Here is a 21,469-nt window from a genome sequence, read left to right as displayed (position 1 = left end):
TCGGTGGCCGATAATTATCTGCAATTATCGACTAATTTGACGTCAAACAGATAAAACAGATAATAAAGAAAGTTGCCGATTATTATCGGCAATTATCAACCAATTTGACCACGTTGGTCCATCTATTGTTGTTGTGGCTCAACCCCTCCCCTCTCCTATGGTGGTGTTGCATATTTGTGACGTCATAATGCGCACGACCTTGAGTTCACAGAAGATGCATCATGGTGACATGGGAGTCGCCAGTGTGGGCTTTTTTTTCCTGTGTTGCATTTTTAAAACATGACGTTTTTTTAAAACATTCCTTATAATTGGGGAAAGCGATGTATTTGCATTTATTAATGTTGCGCCTGAATTAAAAATATATAAATATATATTTTTGTGATCGTTTTAATATTTTGTATGGTATCGGAGTAATTTTAAGGTTTGTATGTTTTTGGCCAGTTACTTACAGTATTTGAGGACCCCAGGAAGACTAGCGGCCACTTTGCGGAAACTAATGGGGACCCTAATAAAGAACAACGAGAGTCTACGGGCTGTGCAACTACATTGCGCTACAGTAACTTAGGAATTTATGTCATGAGTGCCCACACTGCCCAGTGAACACATTTTCCAGTTTGAGTCTGTTATGGTACCGTATTACGTTCTTTATGTTTGTATGTGTAAGGTAGTGATTGTAGGCTGCCACGGGGTGGTGACCATGCACAGTTTAACTTAATTTCACAAGCACCTTGGAGACCCCGTGATTTTGGCTGCATATGCGTGGGGCATCCATCTTGATTCAGTTTTTTTTTGTGGTTTTGAATAGGTGAGTGTGCTAGACGCTACCATCCATTTTATATGTTCGGCTTAAAAGACCATCCAAGGTTTTTTGTTCAATTAATCTTGTTGTTAATGCGTGTTGACTTGTTTATCTTGTGGGAACAAGATTGGGAATATTAGTTGTTTAATTTCCTGTGGTTTGATTTGAGCAATTGAGTGCATTATGCCTTACCAATTTATACTTTGTATTACCTTGATTTCACTGCACAACTGTAATGTGAGTTTCTTTTTGGTTTTGAATCGACTTTTAAAGTGAAATCATCTCAGCCACAATCCGAGTCCTGTGCAACCTCCCGCTGCACCACAACACATCAACTAAAACACAACACAGACTTTGCCAGTGTGCAGGGGCTGGTGCAGCACGCCTGGGTTACATATGCTTGTACAGTAGAACCAATTCACTGTTTGAACTATAACCAGTCTTACCTCTTTGCAGTTTTCCGACTTAGAAAAGTAGATGAGGTCATCATTGTACATGTCCCGAGTGTTAGCCAGGTCACTGTATTCTTTTTGGCTTAGGTCATCAGAGTTAATGCCGGTAGCCCTCAGGAACTCCTGGTAAGACACACTGAAGGCCTGTCCGATGGACTGAGCAATTAGCTGGGCCTACATGTTGGGGTAAAACGGGATGAAGTCATTTAGTTCCATACTCAATTCACACAATGAGTCCCTAAATTTGGTCAAGACCAATAACTATTATCATAAATTTCAAGCCTTGTTAATTAATTCTCTAATTCTAATTCTCTAATTAAGTCCAGCATGCGGGGAATGTAAGCTATCTCTTCTTAAAAATTCAAGCTTTATTGTCATTTCTACAACACGTACAGAGAAACAAATCTAAGCACAGCTCAAAGATTAAAGGATAACATGAGAGTAACAACATTGCAATAGTATTTTTGTGCGAATGAGGTGAACACTGTATGACAGTTTGACAGTAACACTGGCATTTGGTGATTTCTTAAGTACACAATTACACAAGTCCTCCAACAATAATGATCATATTGGTCCTTTTACCATGCAGCAAAATACGACCAGGTGATGCATATTGTAGTTTAGCGACCTCTATCGGCCATGTTAAATAGCGAAAAAATACAAAACTGAGACGTCTATCATACTGAGCTAACAATTCAATTTTAGTGTTGACATGTATGTCAATTTGCCGTCACGGACTAATGGTTGGGGTTAGGATGAGGCTTTCAGTGAGGTTGTACAGTACACGTTACGTCTTTACATGGGACAGTAATGGTTGAGATTAGGAAGAGGTACAGTGAGGTTGTAGACCGTTACAAAACATGTACTCAACACTAAGAAAACATGTAATCAACACTAAAACAATGACTGGACGGACGCCTATACATGGGACACTAATGGTTTGGATTAGGAAAAGGCACAATGAGATTGTAGATCAAAAACATGTAGTCAACACTAAGAAAACATGGAGTCAACACTAAGAAAACATGGAGTCAACACTAAAATAATCAATAGACATATAAATCAGTCAGATAAACACTCATCTTCCGACCAGACGGACTGGGTTCGAGACTCACTTTTGATATGATTTGATAAAATATGTAACACTTGGTCGTAATATGGCACCTTTTCGAAACGACCTACATGGTTGTATTGGAGGACTGTCTCCAATTACAATATCCCCACACATCAAAATAACAGTATCAACTACATAGTACTATTTTTATACGGTAGACAAGGGCTATATAAATAAACTTGACTTCTGAAGTTTGAGCTCAGCATTAGCGTGTATAATTTACTCTGCGGAAAATCTTTGATTTATCCGTAACAATAGAATGGAATAATGGCAAATGCTGCTTAAAATACAGACAAATCAGACCACTTGGCATGTCTGTACCTATCCACTGCCAGTGTCAATCACAAATCACAGTTGTTGCTAGAGGTGTAATAGAGTGAGCAATCATGTGTAGACAGAGCTTCGGTCAACCCACACATCAAGTGTAGTTGAGCGGACAACTATTTTGGCGCGTTTATGGCTGACAGCAACCATTTGTTGTCTTCCACCCTATCCACTTCATCAAACTACTCCTGGGGCATTCCCAATCCAGCCGGGAGACATAATTTGAGTTTCCATCCCCCCGTTTTTATTCGAATTTTCAAGAAATGCAAAAATAAAACTGAATGGAAACGCTAGAAATTCGAAAAAGGGACCAAAATTTACCCCAAAAAGTTTTTACGCTTGGAGGAGGTGGATTTTGAATCGTATCAAAAAAAGGGAAATGCAAATTTTGGCTATGGAAACAGGTTTTGCGAATAACCGCTGGCAAGACCATTGTTTTACATTGTTACATTGTCTTTGAGCCAGTGCAAAGTTTGCAACGCACTGAGAGGTTTTTGTCATCTTTACTGGACAAAAATGCAAAGTAATAGCAAATACACCCGTCAGTGGCGCTCCTCTTGCTTCTTCCATTGTTTTGGCCAGACTCTGAGCACTCACATACGTATGTTGGTACACGTGACCCGGCAATGCGTCTTCCGCTGAGAAAACGTGACATGTGTCACTCTCAAATGCAAGAGAAATATTTTATCCTCTAAATTCTCCTCAAAATGGACAACAAGATTCTGCATTATGAGGTAATAAAAAAAATAGTAACGTACAGCCACTTAGGAAAGTAACTTTAATCAAATTACTAGTTTGGAAAAATGTACGCGTTAGATTGCTCGTTATTACTTAGTGACACTGGTGATGACATACATCACTTTTGCTGGACTTTTGTGGTATAATGTAGTAAGTTATCACATTATAAGTAAAAATTTTATTAAAATATCAGTTGGGATTTCATTTTTTATTACAATATTGGTGACATTATTACAATATTGGGTTTCATTAAGTTTTTTTATCTAATTAAGTCACCTCTATGGAGTTATAATATTATATATATTATTTAGAAATAAAACAGATTGAACTCCTCCATATGGGCCAGGATCTAATTTCTGACCCGGAGAAGGCACTTCACCTATTTCTTACTGAGTACCGTGGTCTGATTTGAATGTGCTGACCACCCCAACCACTTAACACTCTGCTGCGAACCACTCCAGTTCAGTGAGAGTTGAAGATTACAGCTTGATGAAGCCAAAACCATCTGCAAAAAGCAGAGATGCAGTACTGTCTAAAGTGCAACCAATGCAAGAAACGAACAGAGACAGTGTGAGGGAGGTAGATAAAAACTGAGCTGTTAAAAAAAATGAAAATCTATTTGGCTGGTAAATTTAGAGTTACCTGCCAAACATAAGCTGGTGATCAAAAAGTTAATTAAAAAGGCCTGTTAATCAAGGTGTATTTTCCCCTAATTTTGTGGTGCCCCCTGAAGACACAGCACCTTAAGCATTCACCTATGTCACCCAAAGGGAAAGCCGGCCCTGGCTAAAACCTAAATATTTTCAAAATCATAGGAGACAAAAAAAAGGCACATCTGGCAAATTCTGTATGTGAAATATCTCCGTGAATAGTTTCATAATAAAATTGTTATTGACTCACATCCTCAGATTCAAACACATGACACATTATCTTGTACTGGCACTTGCTGTCTGCTTCCAGGTCTGATGTGTCAACAGTTTCTTGAGAATCGAGTTGTGACATTCGACGTCTGGCCATCAAAACCACAATGTTCCCGATGTCTGCAATGTAGGAGATGGTGCGCAGAGGATGGTTCAAAATTGTCTCCTGGAAGTCAAAGAGCCCCAACAGTCCGTAAGTGAATGATATCAACACTGAAAATCAATGCTATTTTAGTGTAAAGACCAGAGGTGGGTGTGTCAGTAAATTTTGCCGGCTTCCACATGAAAACAACACTAAGGAACTTTACAATCTTCATAAAATATTTACATAACTCTGCTGATGAAACATTGACTTAAAACTTGTTGAATGATACATTTGTCATGGCCTGAGAGGGGTCTGTATCACTTTTACTCGCACTAAGCAACTTTGAGGAGGGTGACAGGAACCGTAACACACAAAAATGTACAAATGTACCGACTGCTTTATGGCATACGTCACTTTTGCCTTTCCCCATTCGTTAGAAAATTACAGTGATCAATTGTCACCATTGGCCGATGCCAATTTGCATTCTGTGATCATTGGTTTTGCTTATTCATTCTAAACATAGCAAAGCACAATGACACAAACATCTCTTAATGCTTCATAATTCTAAATGTTTTTTACTTATGTTTGGTTATGGTTTGAAAGCAATGATTTTGACGTTGACTGTAAGAATTGAATGTCCTTAAAGACAGATTATTTTACAATTTGCATTCTGATATCAATTGCTATATATATATATATATATATCGGGTCGTTTGTTGGTCCTTTATCTCCGGGACGCAGGACACCGAGGAACGGCCATGACTGGTTCGGGGCGGTCAATCTTAATTTTAATGATGAAGATATGAGGCAGGACACATAAACCCATTTTGACTGGGACCGCCTGCGTGGACCGTGGGGCGGGTGGCAGGCGGCGCGCTGAGCCGTCTGTTGGCGGCAACGGATGGAGCATTGTAAAAAAAAAAAAACTAACCAAAAAGCACGCTGTAAAAAAAAAAAAGCACGCTGTAAAGAAATCCGCGAAACAGCAAGGCCGTGAAAGATGAACCCGTGAGAAACGAGGGAACACTGTACCTGAGAATCTGCATTGAGCACTTTTATTCTCTGAGTGGAGATGAAGAGATCAACTTGTGTCATGGGCTGGGCATTATCCTCTAGAGCCTATAAAAATGTACACATTTACAGAGCACATATGGAAAAAAATATATATACAAAAAGAGCAAGTGATCAGGTATCTGTATTTTCAAGTCCATCATCACCACAGGAAACACAAGTGACCGAAATAATCAAAACAAACACAGAAAAAGACAATACAAGATGCAGATCATTATTGGAAGCAGGAATGCAAGTAGAGTGTATGAGATCTTGGTTCATACTGGAACATTTAAATAGAACATAGTTTGTCTGCTAAACTGTAGGGATGCCCCAATCCAATTATTAAATTGGGAATCGCAGCCGATGACATGGTTTTCAGCATGTCGGTTTCAGGGAAAGAAGATCAATTTTACTAATTTTTGGTCATAAAGTAACAAAATAATCCAAAGCTATAAAGACATTGCCAAAATAGAACAGTTACATCTTTATTTTGTAATAGACAACTGTTGTGTTTCGGTTCTGTGGGGTTGGGGTTTTGTTTGATTTTGGGTTTTCTTGTTGCCTTTTGTGATCAGTGTTTTGTTACGTGCTCCTTGTCTCTCCCCTTGTCACGTCATTTGCAACAACCTCTACCTGTGTGTGTCTTCCCTTCCCCGTGTGTTGACCAATCACAGGGTTCCCGCAGGGTGTAAAAAAGTCTTTAAAAGTCTAAAATTAACAAACTTAAATTTTAAGCCTTAAAAGTCTTTAAAAACACCCATATTTTAATTGCAGGTCTAAAATTCAATTTACCCAAGTCTTAAATGTTTATAACCGCTTCGTCCATTCCGAGAACTGTCTGCAGAAAAAAAAAATGTGCCTGTTGCGTTGTTCTTTATACTGTCTGCATGCTGAAAAATATCCACACCAAAAGCAAAGGGGGGCATTTTAAGGGGGTGCGTTTGTATTGTAGTCAATGTAGTTCGGGCAGGCGGGTATTTCGTAGCAGTTAGCATAGCATCTAGCTTGTTGCCTTCGGACCAAGGCAGATAAAAGCCTTTGATCGCCACAAATAGTTTGGGTTTAATTGGGTGGGGGCGTTGTCTGTGCCTGTAGCAGGCATTGAGTTTGATAATCTGGCAGCATTCTCAGCAATTAGTCTTGTATTTGTCTTTATTCATTATTAATAGCTTTGATTCGAAGTTAGCATATGACACTGAAGAATCCTTTCGTGGCTTTCTTTTTCGGGTCTCTATAAAGTACGTCACTATGTGGGTGGGACCTAGTGTGCCACCAAGTGTTCAGACGGAGACACTGCAGTTTGTGTGGAAACTGGTTAAATGTGCACTATTTTAGGCACGCTGTTGTATTAAATTTAATTATTTGGACTTGCCTTGAAAAAAGCTTGTACAACCACAGATTTTGAATGTGACTTATATGGCCACTAGATATTTTACTTTTATTTCATTTGCGTATTTAGTTTTTAAATTTTATTTTATTGTGTATTGTAAAGGGTGTCTGGACACCAGTAAAAATACAATACTTCATCACTAAATGTGATAAAATCAACACTTAAATATATGATATATAATGTTTTAGAGTTATGTTTTACTAATTGTGAATTACTTTATTTACTTATTAGAAATCATTACATTATTTATTCTCTTGTTTCTTTCTTATTGTTTGAGCTATCTTTTTTTTGGGCAAGTGATGTCATGCTTGCGGTGATGAAGTGACGAGTTCTGGTGATGTTGCTGTGTTGCCGTCATCCTCAAAAACAGAATGTTTGTTCAATCATTGACATTGCGTTACCAAAGAAAGCAATCGATTTTCAGCACTCGAGATTGGTGAATCATTTGTAAAAATAAAAACATAAACAGGAAAAAAAATACACACACTTGAGGACGATTAATAGTATTGATTTGAAATTGACCCCATTCTGATGTGAGGTAATGGCCTAAGGCTAGCGATATACAGGGCCAGTGCTAGTTCTGGCAGGGTCATGAAGACATTTAATATTTTCAATTTATAATTTTACTGTTTTTTAATTTACTTATAAAGCATATAGATGTGATATAATCATGAGTATTTAAAATAATACAGTGGGATGGTGATTTTGTGAACTCTTATTGATCTTCGTACCCCCAAAGCTATTGAAGATAGAATGTGCATGATGTCATCAGAGTCTTTTGTCATTAGAGACTAAAAGTCTGGGTTCAGATCCTAATTGCATTTGTTCCCCCAGTCAAGAAGGGGAACTGTATGTAAATGTCTGTTTACTAATAACATTACACCTTTGTTTAACCTGGAGTCGACATGTCTGTATGTAAATGTCTGCTTACTAATAACATCACACATTTGTTCAACTAGGAGTCGACATGTCTGTCCTTTGTTTAATCAAGAGGCGGGAAGAGGAACCTTTTATCTTTTGGTTATAAATGAGTGGATGTTCTGTAGACTGTTACAGACTTGGGGCCCCACGTTGCATTCAGATGTGGTGTCCTGACTTTGTCTTTAGAAGCTTCTAAATAAATCCTTGCAAGGAACCTTCTTCATCAGATCTCGAATACAATTATTTTGGAACACGCAAAGATTACACTTAATATAGTAATCAAAATATTCCTTCAGTCACCACCCGAAAAGGCTTAACGTAGAACCCTGCATTAACTACAGCATTATAGCAGTGTTGGCTAATTGATTGCAATGTTGAAACTTTTTTTTTCATCTGAAAAGAGTTTTGCCATAGTGGAAGTGGCTGTGATAAGTGAAGCAAAGCAAAGCCCCTGTCTCCGGTGTGCGCAAATGAAGCGCCAGTGTACATTTCGGCAATGAGCCACTAGTGAGTAAAGTGAGGCAAAACAGTCCCTTTGCTTTTTGTGTGAATGTAGCATTATATTTAGGTGGCTCAATGTGTCCACTACTGCAGTACTGTACCTTTCAAGTTTTTGTTTCCACCGAGTTTATGCAGTTAGTCAGAATGGGGAGTGTGGATGTGTTTCTGTAAAATGGGCAAATGTCAGTTTAACAAGAATTGGCTTGAAAGTACAGAGTTTTCCAGCTGGTTGGAAGATGTAACAGGCAATAGGCAAAGTATGCAAATAAAAAACAAAAAAAAGTTGGGTGTGAAGGCCCTCAAGTCACACGCGCAAGCCGGAAAGCACCAGCTTGCTATGAATTGAAGTTTGTCTAAAAATGTTCTCATAATGGTCTAAAAAGATCTAAAAAAAAGTCTAAAATTTAACTTAGTGATTCCTGCAAGAACAAATCAGTCCCTTCAGCCACTTGTGTCTCACTCATGTGTGTCTTGTTGAGTCAATCAATATGTGTGTATTGAGGCCTCGTCGTCGACATGAAAGCCCATTTAAATGTATCCGAACAAGTTTCTTATTGTTTGGGCAGTTCGTCCACACGGCGTCGCCGTTTCAGAGCTTGAAATCAATCACTATTGGAACCAGGCTCCAGAGTGGAAAGATTACAAAATGCGCCCTAATGTGGAGACCATATGCAGGATACTCCAACAGTTTGATGACGTATGCTCCAATTCTTGCTTGACTGCACGCTATCCGCCAGTCTGTCAACAATGGCGGATAGCCGAGTCGTAGTTTTGCGCAACCTCCTTAGCTTTTACAGCAAAATATTTTGCATGATTTTGTTGTACTGGAATCACACGTCAATGTCACTTCTCCTGTGTTCGTCTCACTGATATGTAGGTATTACTGTATATATAAATATGTATATATATATATATATATATATATATATATATATATATATATATACACAGTATGAAATATGATTTCAATGCGTGTGCTGCTCCAAGCAGAGCCGCACTTCTCCAAACAGAGCGCGCTCTGCCTCAACACAAGCGCTCTCTCACCGTCGTATATGGGCGTCAAATTGAATTTATGAATGGGACCTCGGAAAGAACTTTGCCGACGCGTTTTATGACAAATTACAATGAATTACGACGGGATTACGAGAAAATGCGAATGATGGCAAAACAATGGATTGAACATGTTTGCGACAGCTACGAATCATTTTACACAAACACAAATGCGACATATTCCGACCAATTCCGCACACTGTCAAACTCTGGCAAAACAACTTTGGCAACGTTCAGCAACATTCACAACTCTGGGATAGGAGCTTTAAGATGTTAACCATCCTCATCCTCACATTAAAGCCTCAATCCCACTGAGTTACGAGCATTGCCGAACGTTGCAAAAGTTATGTTTTGTCAGAGTTCGACAGGGTTTGGAATTGTAATGTCGCATTTGTGTTCGGAGTTAGTTGTAGTTTTTGCCAATGTTCAAAATTTCCTTGAGACTCCATTGTTTCGCCAACATGGGCATTTGCTCCTAATCCCATCGTAATTCATCGGAATTTGTTATCAAACAAGTCGACAAAGTTATTTCCGAGGTCTCATTCATAAATTCAATTTGACGGCCATATACTACGGTGAGAGAGCGCTTGTGTTGAGGTGGCACGCGCTCTGTTTGGAAAAGTGTGTCTCTGACTGGAACAGCACACACGCATTGAAATCATATTTCAAAAATGAAAAACAAAAAGCTAGCTTGCACACATGTGTTGAACATGTTTTCTAGTTTGTATTTCATGTTTTACAAGAGCTCAATGTCCCCCAGCCCACAATGGGCAGTACGGACATTCCTCCAAAATGCAAGATGTTGCTGCGCGGGCATAGGCTATATAAACATTAAAATATCAATGGCATCGGACTCCCTGAAAAAAAAAGGTTTGAGCCGATTAAGTGTCAAAATGATGACCATGTAGTATGCTGTCATATTGGACTTTTTGTGCAGCGCGTCGTCGCTATGACGTGGTGTGCAGGGGCACAAACGGCCCTGTTCATTTTGGACTTATTTCCTGGTCTATATTGTGCTATAAAATGCCTATGGCGTCGTCAAGTATTGACATAATTTAGATAGCACTCCTTCGTTTCATGTATTTTTCCTTTAGGAAAGAAAAAAAACAGTCACAGGTGACACATAGCAACCGGTCCGTTATGGTGGCATTATGAATGAAAAGCGTGACCGTCACCAAAATGTATGCGTACATGTGCGCGTACATGTGCTAACGATAGTCTGATAAATAAATATTAGAAGTAAGCCATTATTATTATTATTATTATTATGTGATGGCTCCCAGCCGCTATAGACACAATACATTACGTCACTTAATGTAAAAAACAAAACAAAATAAACGACAGATTGTCACCAAAATTTATGAGTGTCATGTTTGGGTTTTGTTTTTCCTTGTTTGTCTCCCTTGGACTTGTTAAGTGTAATCCTGCCTTTCCTCGTGTCAACCAATCAGTGCCCTCAGCCCATCTTTTGTTTTCACTTGCCATTTGGAGTTCTCTTTTGTTTTGCATAATTAAATTCCTTTTTTTTTTACATGACCTCTTCCTCCTTGCCCTGCTTCCATGCATTTGGGTCCTCCACCAAACTTTAACTCCTGACAGAATGAATCGACCAAGAAAGGACCCAGTGGGAAGCACATGGTGCCGCCCAGCTAGCCCTCAGCCTGCCGACCACCACCTCCCTCTTCGTGTAGGTTCTGTTTTTTTCCTCTGTCTCTCGTTCGTCTATGCCCCCCTCACTCGTGTCCTATAGTCCTCCTTGTGTGTCACATGAGTCACCTCCTTATCTGTTTTTAGATACCGATTCTGACCTTTCTGACATGGAACACGCACCGGTTTTGGTTAATCTTCTCTCTGACTCCGATGATTTTGATTCAGATTTTGATTTCCCTGGTCTTTCTAGTCCTTCTCAGTTCTTGACCCGTTTTTCTTTTGAGGAACCCATCCCCACACCCTCAGGTATATGTGACCTTTATTTGGGCACCCGTTTGGCCATCTATCCGGGACCTCCGCATGGTGGCCGGCGGGCGTGCCCAAGTAAAGGTCACAAATCCTCTTCACAAACGTCAGCCCCCTTTTTCAAGTCACGTCACTCCACGTCTTCCGAGCCACTAAACCCCTTATCTCATCACATAGTATGTCTGTAACCAAGTCATGTCTCGAACCTGTCCCCACATCATTTCATTCCCCACCATTTTCCTCATTCCCTGCGATCTTGTCACCCCAAGTCACGTCCTTCCAAGTTTGCCCCCACGTCATTTCGTTCTCCGATGTCCTCGTTACCTCGTTCTCCCTTGTCCTCACCGCGTCAAAACGGTTTCTAGTTTTGAGTCTTTAGTTCCTGTATCCTCGGTCCCTCGTGTCTCCTGTGTTCCCCAACCCCAATGGTGGCAGGCTGATGTGGTCCCAGTCACGGCTCCACGGCAAGTTGATGTGGTACCAGTCCCGGCTCCACGGCAGCCTCAAGTCCCAGTCCCGGCTCCACATCTGCCGCAGCCTCAAGTCCCATTCCCGGCTCCACGTCTGTCGAAGCCTCAAGTCCCAGTCCCGGCTCCACGTCTGCCACAGCCGCAAGTCCCTGTCCCGGCTCCACGTCTGCTGCAGCCTCAAGTCCCCGTCCTGGCTCCACGTCTGCCGCAGCCTTTAAGTCCCCGTCCCAGCTCCATGTCTGCCGCAGCCTCAAGTCCCCATCCCGGCTCCACGTCTGCCGCAGACTCAAGTCTCAGTCCCGGCTCCACGGCAGCCTCAAGTCCCCGTCCGGGCTCCACGTCTGTCGCAGCCTCAAGTCCCAGTCCCGGCTCCACGTCTGCCAACGCCTCAAGTCCCCGTCCCGGCTCCAGGTCTGCCGCAGCCTCAAGTCCCTATCCCGGCTCCACGTCTGCCTCAGCCTCAAGTCCCCGTCCCGGCTCCACGTCTGCCGCAGCCTCAAGTCCCCGTCCCGGCTCCACGGCAGCCTCAAGTCCCCGTCCGGGCCTCCTCGCCTGTGCTGCTGCCGGCCCGGGCCTCCTCACCTGTGCTGCCGCCGCCCCGAGCCTCCTTGCCTCGGCCGCTGTCGTGCTAAGTCTCTTCGCCTCTGCCATGGCGGTCTCAAGCCTATGATTGTGGACAGGTAGCGCCGTCCTCTGCTCCTCGTCTGGCGGCGCAAGCCCTGTGGTCATCCCCTGCTCCTCATCCAGAGGCGCAAGCTCTGTGGCCGCCTTCCGGTCCTCGTCCGGCGCCGCACGCCCTGCGGCTGCCTTCTGCTCCTCGTCCGCCGACGCCCTTGTGGCCGCCTTCTGCTTCTTGTCCGGCGGCGCACGCCCTGTGGACGCCTTCTGCTTCTCATGCCAGGGCGGCGCAGATGCTGCCACAGCCGTCTTCTGCTCCAGTGTGGCATCCGGGACGCCCTCCTGACCGGCACTGATGGACCATTTGGAGTTCTCTTTTGTTTTGTATAATTAAATTATTATTATTTTTTTTAACATTACCTCTGCCTCCTTGCCCTGCTTCCCTGCGTTTGGGTCCTCCACCAAACTTTAACCTCCTGACAATGAGTAGGCCTACATGTCTGGAAATATTAGAATGGAACTTACAATATTTTTGATAACATTCAAAGCGTTAAGCAATATTATTATTATTATTATTATGCCTATGAATGTGCGGCAGCGCTTCTATCTTAAATATTATCCAAAATGCGGCGAGCTTCATTCTAATATTTTTAGACTATGATTAAAATATGTTTGCACATGTACTCATACTTTTTGAGGACAATCAGTCACGTATTTTTTTTCATAATGCCACCGAGGACCGGTTGTGCACATGAAGGAAGTCGCACTCCACTCCAGTCACTTATACAAATGTCTTTTTTCCCCTTTCTTTCTCGAAGGAAGAAACCTAAGATGGAGTGATATCTAAATGATGGCAATTTGACAACACCATACAATTTTTTATAATCAGACCAGCAAATAAGTCCAAAATGAACAGGGGTTAAAATGAACAGGGGTTGCTTGTACACAAACGTGTCGCGGACGCCGATGTCCAATAATTACATCTTCTAATAAAAAGGAAACGAAAATAATAATCTGTTGTGTGAGTCAATTTGACTAAAATTTTAGGTAAATTCACGGGTTGTCTCAAATCTCGCTTTTAGACCACAAACACGTTGCAGGTATGTCGCAAAATGACTGGGATGACAACATCATATTTTGCTAATACAACATTCGTAATCATGTTCGCAGTTCAGTGGGATAGGGGTTTAAGTCATTGATTCACAAAACTGCCTGCAAAGAAAAATAAAACGCTTTTAGCCCGGGACATATTAATAATATTAATAATAGTTGAGAGTTAAGTGGAAGAGACTCCAATCGCTTTCAAGAAGACTGGTTGTAGAATTTAAGCTTATCTAGCTGGAAGCGTTTGATCTTACAAACAATCTTAGACTAAAGAGTAGTGGTGTCAGGCAATTAATTTTTTTAATCATAATTATTCGCGTGACTTCAACAGTTAACTCACGGTTAATCGCAAATGATAAATCTATTCTAAATGTACAATGAAATATTTATTCCCTAAGTTTCATACTCTTAACATAAAAGTGGGGAAAAATGTAAAACTAATAGAAAAATGGCTGCATCTTTTAGTCATTTATACATTAATTTTATAATAAAATATAAAATTCATAAGTTTGAGTTAAAATTAAAAAGATGTACTGTACTGCATTGCATTTGTAATACGATCAGTATATTTTTCTTCAACTTGACCCCAGTCATCACAAATATATGTGTTATTTAATTTATTACCGCTAAATTGTGTTACAATGACTCCTTTACACAACGTTGATGCTTTTATTGCATTTATTACTGTTAAATTTCGACATGGACGTGTCTGCTGCATTGTTACTAAAATTTCCCCAGTACAGGTTTTCCAAGTAAGGGACGGTCTTTAATCGCACGTTTATTAAAATTTGTGGTGTTAAAGGACATTAATTTTGACACCCCTACCAGAGTCTCCTTCCATGCTAGAGAGGTCATGTTCCACATCATTAGAACCATCAGATACAGAGCTCATTCCCATTGCCCCCTTGGCTCGCCCATGTGTGGTGGGACAATAAGAAAGGACTGTGTGCATACTACAAAGAAGGATCTTAATGCAAGAGTGTGACTGGGAGTATATCTGAGCAGAATGAATGTGTTTCACCTTGATGCGGGTGACAGCCTCCTGTGCCTGCATCATGCGGATGTTTTTGGTGGGCGTCTTAAATGAAAGCAGCTGAGTGGAGCCCAAGTAGGTGGCTACAAGGATGATCCCATCAATCAGGTTGTCTGGGTCACATGGGCCTGGGACTGAACATACAAGACAGCATGAATAAAGAATTGAGGCTATATTTGTATGACCGTGGCTACAGTAAGTATGGTGTGGTTTCACACTTTCGTAGTTTAAATGTACTTTAGAGTCAACTGCATTATGGCAAAAGGATTAACAGGACATGCAGAAGTTACAGTTAGAGACAAAATGGGGCAAAGAGGCGAAATAACTTTGTGGTTGTTGAAGACGTTTCACCTTTAATCTAAATGGCTTTTTCAGTTATAGTTGTACTTAAGTGCTCATTACTAGTTTGACATGCATAATAAAAAATAAAATAATAAAAAAAACTTGACCCCAGTCCCCACAAATATGTTATTTAATTTATTACTGCTAAATTGTGTTACAATGACTCCTTTGCACAGCGTTGATGCTTTTATTTTGTTAAGTTCAATACTGATGGACATTGTAAAATGACGTAACTTTACTGCATACGAAACGGCATTAAAAAAAGAAACTTTCAATTAATGCAATATTGACGCGCTAATTATGACCCCCTAATATATATATATTAAATGTGAATTAAGTGTCCTGAATGATAATACAAGTGAGCTGTTGAAACTACATTTCCTTGACTCTAAGGCACGCAAAACTTTGCCCGGGAGACCTGTTTGTTTTTGTGTGGGTGAAAAAAAAAGTCACACGAGACTTGTCACAGTTATGTGACGTCAAATAGCGCTGGACTCTAAATTTCACGGGCTGCTAAATCTCTGTGTTTGGTCATGCAAGCCATCAATTCTTGAATAAGCATTTGAAACTAAATGGGTCGTTGCCGCAAGAAATCGTGGAAGAGGAGTAGAGCAGAGAGGTTAGAGGAAAGAAAAAGAAAAAAAAGCACCACAGCAGGTCGCGAACCCGCGCCCTGTTGCTTATGGGGCGAGCACACCAGCCAAGACACCATCCATTCATCTAAATTCATCAGCGCAAATATTTTACTTGTAGTTTACAACAGTGTCAGCCAATAGATTTTAAGACAGACAATTGTCATTTCATTGCACTTTGGCATTGCAAATGTGAAGAATAATTGATTGCTTTGAATTCATTTGGACAGAATGTTTATTGATAAAGGCTACTTTTGTCATTATCCCATGGGGGGGTGGGGCCGCACGCAATGACGTCAAACCATGCCAACATCTCGTTTTCTCAGGTTGGGAGGGGCTGGTGCTTGGAGAGCAATATTGACGCACAGAATAACCTAGAATTTCTCATACAGGCGCGAATGGAGGAAAACACAATTTGGTCATGTTTTTGGTGAGGAATTAGCATTTTAACATGGCTAAAAGCTCCAAAAAGTAGATTTTTCATGTTTCAGTCCCTTTAACTCTTTGACTGCCAAGCATTTTCAGAAAAGAGTGTGGGTGCCCGCTGAGCTAAGCATTTTGACTGATCTTTCAAGGTCCACAGAAAATTTTGTGTTTGGACTATGGAAACACAGATACTACCAAATGAAAGATTGAACTCTCATCTTTCATCGGAAAAAAAAAGTTTGTTTCTACCTTATTCAGTTTTTCAGTAATCAACAATAGAAAATAGGTTAGTTTCACCCAAATGTTCTGTTTTGGACCAAAATACGGAGAAATTAAGCTTTTTGTGAAACGATATTATTTCATGCACTCTACTGAATTTGACACTTTTTTTTCCCCATGAATGATGTCACAAACACCTAAACAGTGCTTTACTTCTGTAAAACACTACCACCAACAATGAAAAAGTGTTTTTTCATAGCAAAATAAGTTTTTTTACATTCAACAGTGTAACAATTTGACAAAACAATTTGGCAAACTATTTACAAATGTGTGCAACTGTGGTACTATTTACAATTGTGTGGATGTTTCAACTACACAGTTTTTCTTTTTGTGTGGTATATTGTATACACTTCCCCTGCGTGCAAGGGGATGCAGCAGGATTTGCACCACAGATTAGTTTCACTGCGATTGCCCCTTCGTGTGCTGACCCTACACTTTCTTGCCGGCTTTTTTTTCCGGGGAGTAGCAGGTATATATTGCAGTGTGTGTTTGGCCATGTTGTCATCAAGTCTACTCTCAGGATCATGATACGGTGACCTGGTGTTACGTCTGGTTTATATATGGGTAGTATACAGGAACTGACACTGTCTCACAAGAGTAAACCTAATAGACAGTAACTGCGATATAACTGTTTTAACTTAATTAGTCTACATTTAGTAAGATGGCACGTTGAAAAATATATTCATTAGTAGTTACAATTTAGGAGTGTAGTATTTTATTAGGCAGATGCATGTTAAAACAGCATTCTAAAAGACTGATAGTTACTAATTAGGTCTGTAACATGTCGGAACATTACATATGCAAAAATGTTGCTCACTGTTTTCCAAAATAATAGTAAATGGTTGCAAATGAGCAAATTACGAGATTTAGATTTAGTCATTTCATTTTAAAATCAAGCCGTCCTTGTATCGGATCGCACCCCACGTATCGAGATGCATATCGAATCGTCTTGATTGGAGAGATTTACACCTCTAATATATATATATATATATATATATATATATATATATATACTGTATATATGTATATACATATATACACACACACACACACCAGTGACTACGTATAGGTTTAAAAGTGACAACATTTGGTGATTTTCATACCTCAATTAAAAATGACTCATTACCTCGTCTTGCCTGCAGGCAAAAATGATGCAAAAAATATCCTTCTAAAGGCACACCACTACTTTGCTTTTCCCAGCTCTGTCCGCGTAGCGATCTGTGTTCGAGCATGCGTGGTCAGTTTACCAGTAAAAAAAAGTCCTTTACGCAAATAGGCAGATTTCTAAGCAGCCTTTTTACGTCGCTGTATGATTCCTATGCGAACGTACGGTTGCACAGTGCATTCGTGAATTCAAAACACACTCACTGCACAGCATAGCGGTAAAATGACACCACTCTGTGTAATATAAAACTATTTTTCACGCCTTTCTTTTGTGGGCAAACGCCATCTTTTGAAGGATGGGAGACCAACACCTTAGCTACAGGATCTTCAGCAAAGTAAGGGACAAATAATTATTCGTACTTTTCACAAAGAATGATGCAAAAGGAAATATTGGCTTTGTGGATGTGTTTCGATTAACTGGCTTTTTCACTTTACATGGTGTTTGGCATTGCTATTTCTAGCTTGATTTTGTGAGGAATTAGGCTGTTTTACAGGGAGATATTCACTTTATTACATTCTTTCCGGGCGTCCAGGTGGGTTTGAAATTGTCCGTTTTTCGTTGTGCGGCAAATTGGAGTGGGAGTGCATTGCAATGTTTACTGTGGCTGGGAGACCGCGCACTGTCTGTGACGGTGGCTCAGAACTTTAGCTGAGTGGCAAATGTTAAGCTGCCGCACTGGAGGCGATGGGTACAAACGCCGCTCGAAGTAAAAAATAAATAAATAATGCTGAGCAAAAAAAATGTAAGACTTCAAAATAGATTAATGTTTTTTTGTTTTATTTTCTACCCATAAAGAGGAGGCATATGTTAAAATAGTTTGACTGTATGGCATCTTGTATCTGAGTATCAAATATCTCAAGGTTGGGCTGAGTGTCCTCTTGTTTTTGGAAATGAAAATATGGTCACCCTAGGATACTTTGTACACTCGCCTGGTGACACACATTTGTAATTGGTTGTGCGTCTCAATATGCGACTGCCTGCCTACCCAAACCTAGAGCTCACTGCACGTCACTGATATACTGTATATACTGTAGCAATTTATATATACTATGTTCCTGTGCTTCTTAAATGCCTCAAAGGCATTTGATCGTATTAATCATGGTAAGCTTTTTGCAAAATTGCTACAACGAGGGGGTTCCTCCTTACCTTATCCATGTTTTACAGTTCTGGTACTCGCGTCAAACAGTGCAGATTAAATGGGCAACTGTAATATCGGATTCTTTCCATGTGACAAATGGGGTGAGACAGGCTGGGATGTTGTCACCCATGCTTTTTAACCTGTATATGGACGATCTGTCTCAAAGGTTAAAACAGTGTGAGATCAGCTGTATGGTGGGGGAAAGGCTTTTTATGCAGATGATCTAGTCATCATGTCACCTTATTCTGTAGGCCTTCAGTAGTTACTTAAGATGTGTTCTGAATATGGTGACCAATTTGATGTCAAGTTCAATTAAAAAAAGAGAGTAGTAGTAGTTGTGAGGCCTAAAGAGCAAAATAAGAAAAAACTACCTGTGTTTGATCTGTCTGGTGGAGTACTTTCTGTGGTGGATAAAGTAAACTCTTGGTCACATCATCAAGAGTGATCTCTCTGATAATGACATTCAAAGACAGTGTTGTAAATTGAATGCACAGGCTAATATGCTCATACGAAAATTTGGAATGTGCACAGAGTAAGTGAAAATAGCTTTGTTTAATGCCTATTGCACACCGCTCTATACTGCCCCCTGTGGTGCCGGTATACACACTTTAAATTCAGAAAGCTGCAAGTTGCATACAATGATTCTCTTAGGCTCCTGTTGAAGGTCTCTCGGTGGACAAGTGCCAGCTAGCTGTTTGTGCAGAACAATGTACCCACATTGAAAGCTGTTATACGGAACTCTGTATATACATTTTTAATGAGACTCATGGACTCTGAAAATGAAATTTTATATGTTCTTATAAGACCTGAGCACAGTAGTGTAAGGTACACCTGTGTGCTCTGGAGGTGCTAGAGTGCTTGTATTGTTTGTAATTGTATTATCTATTTTTTGTTTGGCTCTTTTAGAAAATTTCATTTGACTGACATTTTTTTATGTTTAAATTGACTGCGGTCAAATAACAAATGTTGCAGGGCAGTAGAGCGCACACTGATTATTTTTAAATAGTAATATTTAGGCATTAATCAGGGATGAAAAATGTGACAAGTATACTACCGCTCTAGGAGGGTAATTGAGAATGCAAAAAATTTAAAATACTTAATACATACCTAAACACATAAATTTGATGCATTTTAAGAGATTAAAATCAAGCAGACTTAAAAGACAGTATCAACGTATAATAAAATATCTATCTATACATGGTCATGTTATGCTATATAAGCAGGGCTGGGAGGCTTACTTTTACATTGTATTCTTCTGATACAGTTTCTCATTACTTGTTAAAAAAATGTAGTTATTAACGTAATCCAATCACCATACTATTAAAATAATGTAACTTGGACAGTAAAAGTGGACCGCAACTATTTGCAGGGGTAGAGACCGGCCAGGATCGCGAATAACGAAAATCCATGTGTAATTGACACCTATTTAAATGCATAGATAACGCTTATGAAGGCAACATTTACAGATTCACACCCAAATAACCTTACCTTCATCTCTCACAAAGTTGCAAAGCGTGCGCACACACACGCGTCGTAATTATGACCTAATTACGCTACGATGATGATGACGATGTATTAGCCTTGGTCAGACTACAAGAAAAAAGCCAGATTTTGGCCCGACTGACGTCTTGTGGACAAACGGGGCATGTCGTGAACGATTTTGAGTTGTCTTGGCGTAGCGTTTCCCGTGTAGTGTGACACGTTCAACAATTGGTTGCCTGTTGTCTGGGACGATTCACGATCATCACGACGAAAGTCTAGCATGTCAGAATTTTTGCTCGTCTTGTTGCACATTGTGACATACCTAAGTCGTCGTCCTTTTGGTTCCGCAGTATTGACTAATAGCGAGAGGGGGCGAAACGACAATCGCACACTGACCAGCACGTTATGATGCGTTATGATGCGTTATGCCTTGGTCAGACTACAAGAAAAAAGGCAGATTTTGGCCCGACCGGAATGTTGCGGACAAACGGGGCATGTCGTGAACGATTTTGAGTTGTCTTGACGTAGCGTTTCCCGTGTAGTGTGACACGTTCAACAATTGGTCGCCTATTGTCTGGGATGATTCACGACCATCACGACGAAAGTCTAGCATGTCAGAATTTTTGCTCGTCTTATCGCACAATGTGACATACCTACGTCGTCGTCCTTTTGGTTCCGCAGCATTGACCAATAGCGAGAGGGAGCGAAACGTTAATCACACACTGACCAGCACGTTCTAGCTCCTTAAAAAAAAAAAGAAGTATTTATCTATTTATTTAATATATTTATTTCTCTCCTGGATATCTCATGGGACAGGTGAACCCAAAAAAAATAAAAAATACCCCACTGAGGCGCTGCTGCTTGAGCTCATATAGCGCAGGCATTGTGCACATTTGTTGACATTTAATATGAGCAACACATACCCTAATAGGGGCGGCACGGTGGCTGACTGGTTAGCATGTCTGCCTCCCAGTGCAGAGGACGTGAGATCGAGTCCGGTCTTCGGCCTTCCTGGGTGGAGTTTGCATGTTCTCCCCGTGCTTGTGTGGGTTTTCTCCAGGTACTCCGGTTTCCTCCCACATTCCAAAGACATGTATGGCAGGTTAATTGAACGCTCCAAATTGTCCATAGGTGTGATTGTGAGTATGGTTGTTCGTCTCTGTGTGCCCTGCGATTGGCTGGCAACCAGTTCAGGGTGTACCCCGCCTACTGCCCGAAGTCAGCTGGGATAGGCTCCAGCGCCCCCCGCGACACTTGTGAGGAAAAGCGATTAGGAAAATGGATGGACATACTCTAATAATATCAAAAGTCACATTATTTTTTATTTTATCGACGGGAGCCATGCACCTCCCAACATTGCATAGAAGTCGGGCCGGGCTTTTCTCCCCTGCGAAGGGCGGTTCGGAGTGAATGCGCGTATCAAATGCACTGTACTAAAACAAGTCAAATACAAATAAATATTTAAGCATTATAAATT

At 40.6% G+C, this 21,469-nt stretch overlaps 1 protein-coding gene across 1 annotated transcript in view; it reads right to left on the bottom strand.

Annotated features, from left to right (window-relative positions):
- The window catches only part of LOC144048775 (amyloid-beta A4 precursor protein-binding family A member 1-like), a 79,345-nt gene that overhangs the window by 44,439 nt on the left and 13,437 nt on the right, over positions 1-21,469 (bottom strand). The window contains exons 6-9 of the mRNA XM_077561101.1: positions 14,517-14,662; positions 5,465-5,551; positions 4,328-4,513; positions 1,246-1,425 (exon numbers count right to left, since the gene is read on the bottom strand). Coding sequence (XP_077417227.1) covers positions 1,246-1,425; positions 4,328-4,513; positions 5,465-5,551; positions 14,517-14,662 — 599 coding nt within the window. The remainder of the gene's footprint in view (positions 1-1,245; positions 1,426-4,327; positions 4,514-5,464; positions 5,552-14,516; positions 14,663-21,469) is intronic.

This window comes from Vanacampus margaritifer, chromosome 3, assembly GCF_051991255.1.
Source record: "Vanacampus margaritifer isolate UIUO_Vmar chromosome 3, RoL_Vmar_1.0, whole genome shotgun sequence".
Taxonomy (NCBI): domain Eukaryota; kingdom Metazoa; phylum Chordata; class Actinopteri; order Syngnathiformes; family Syngnathidae; genus Vanacampus; species Vanacampus margaritifer.
The sequence above is the reverse complement of the archived record's forward strand: the minus strand, read 5'-3'. Positions and strand labels throughout refer to the sequence as shown.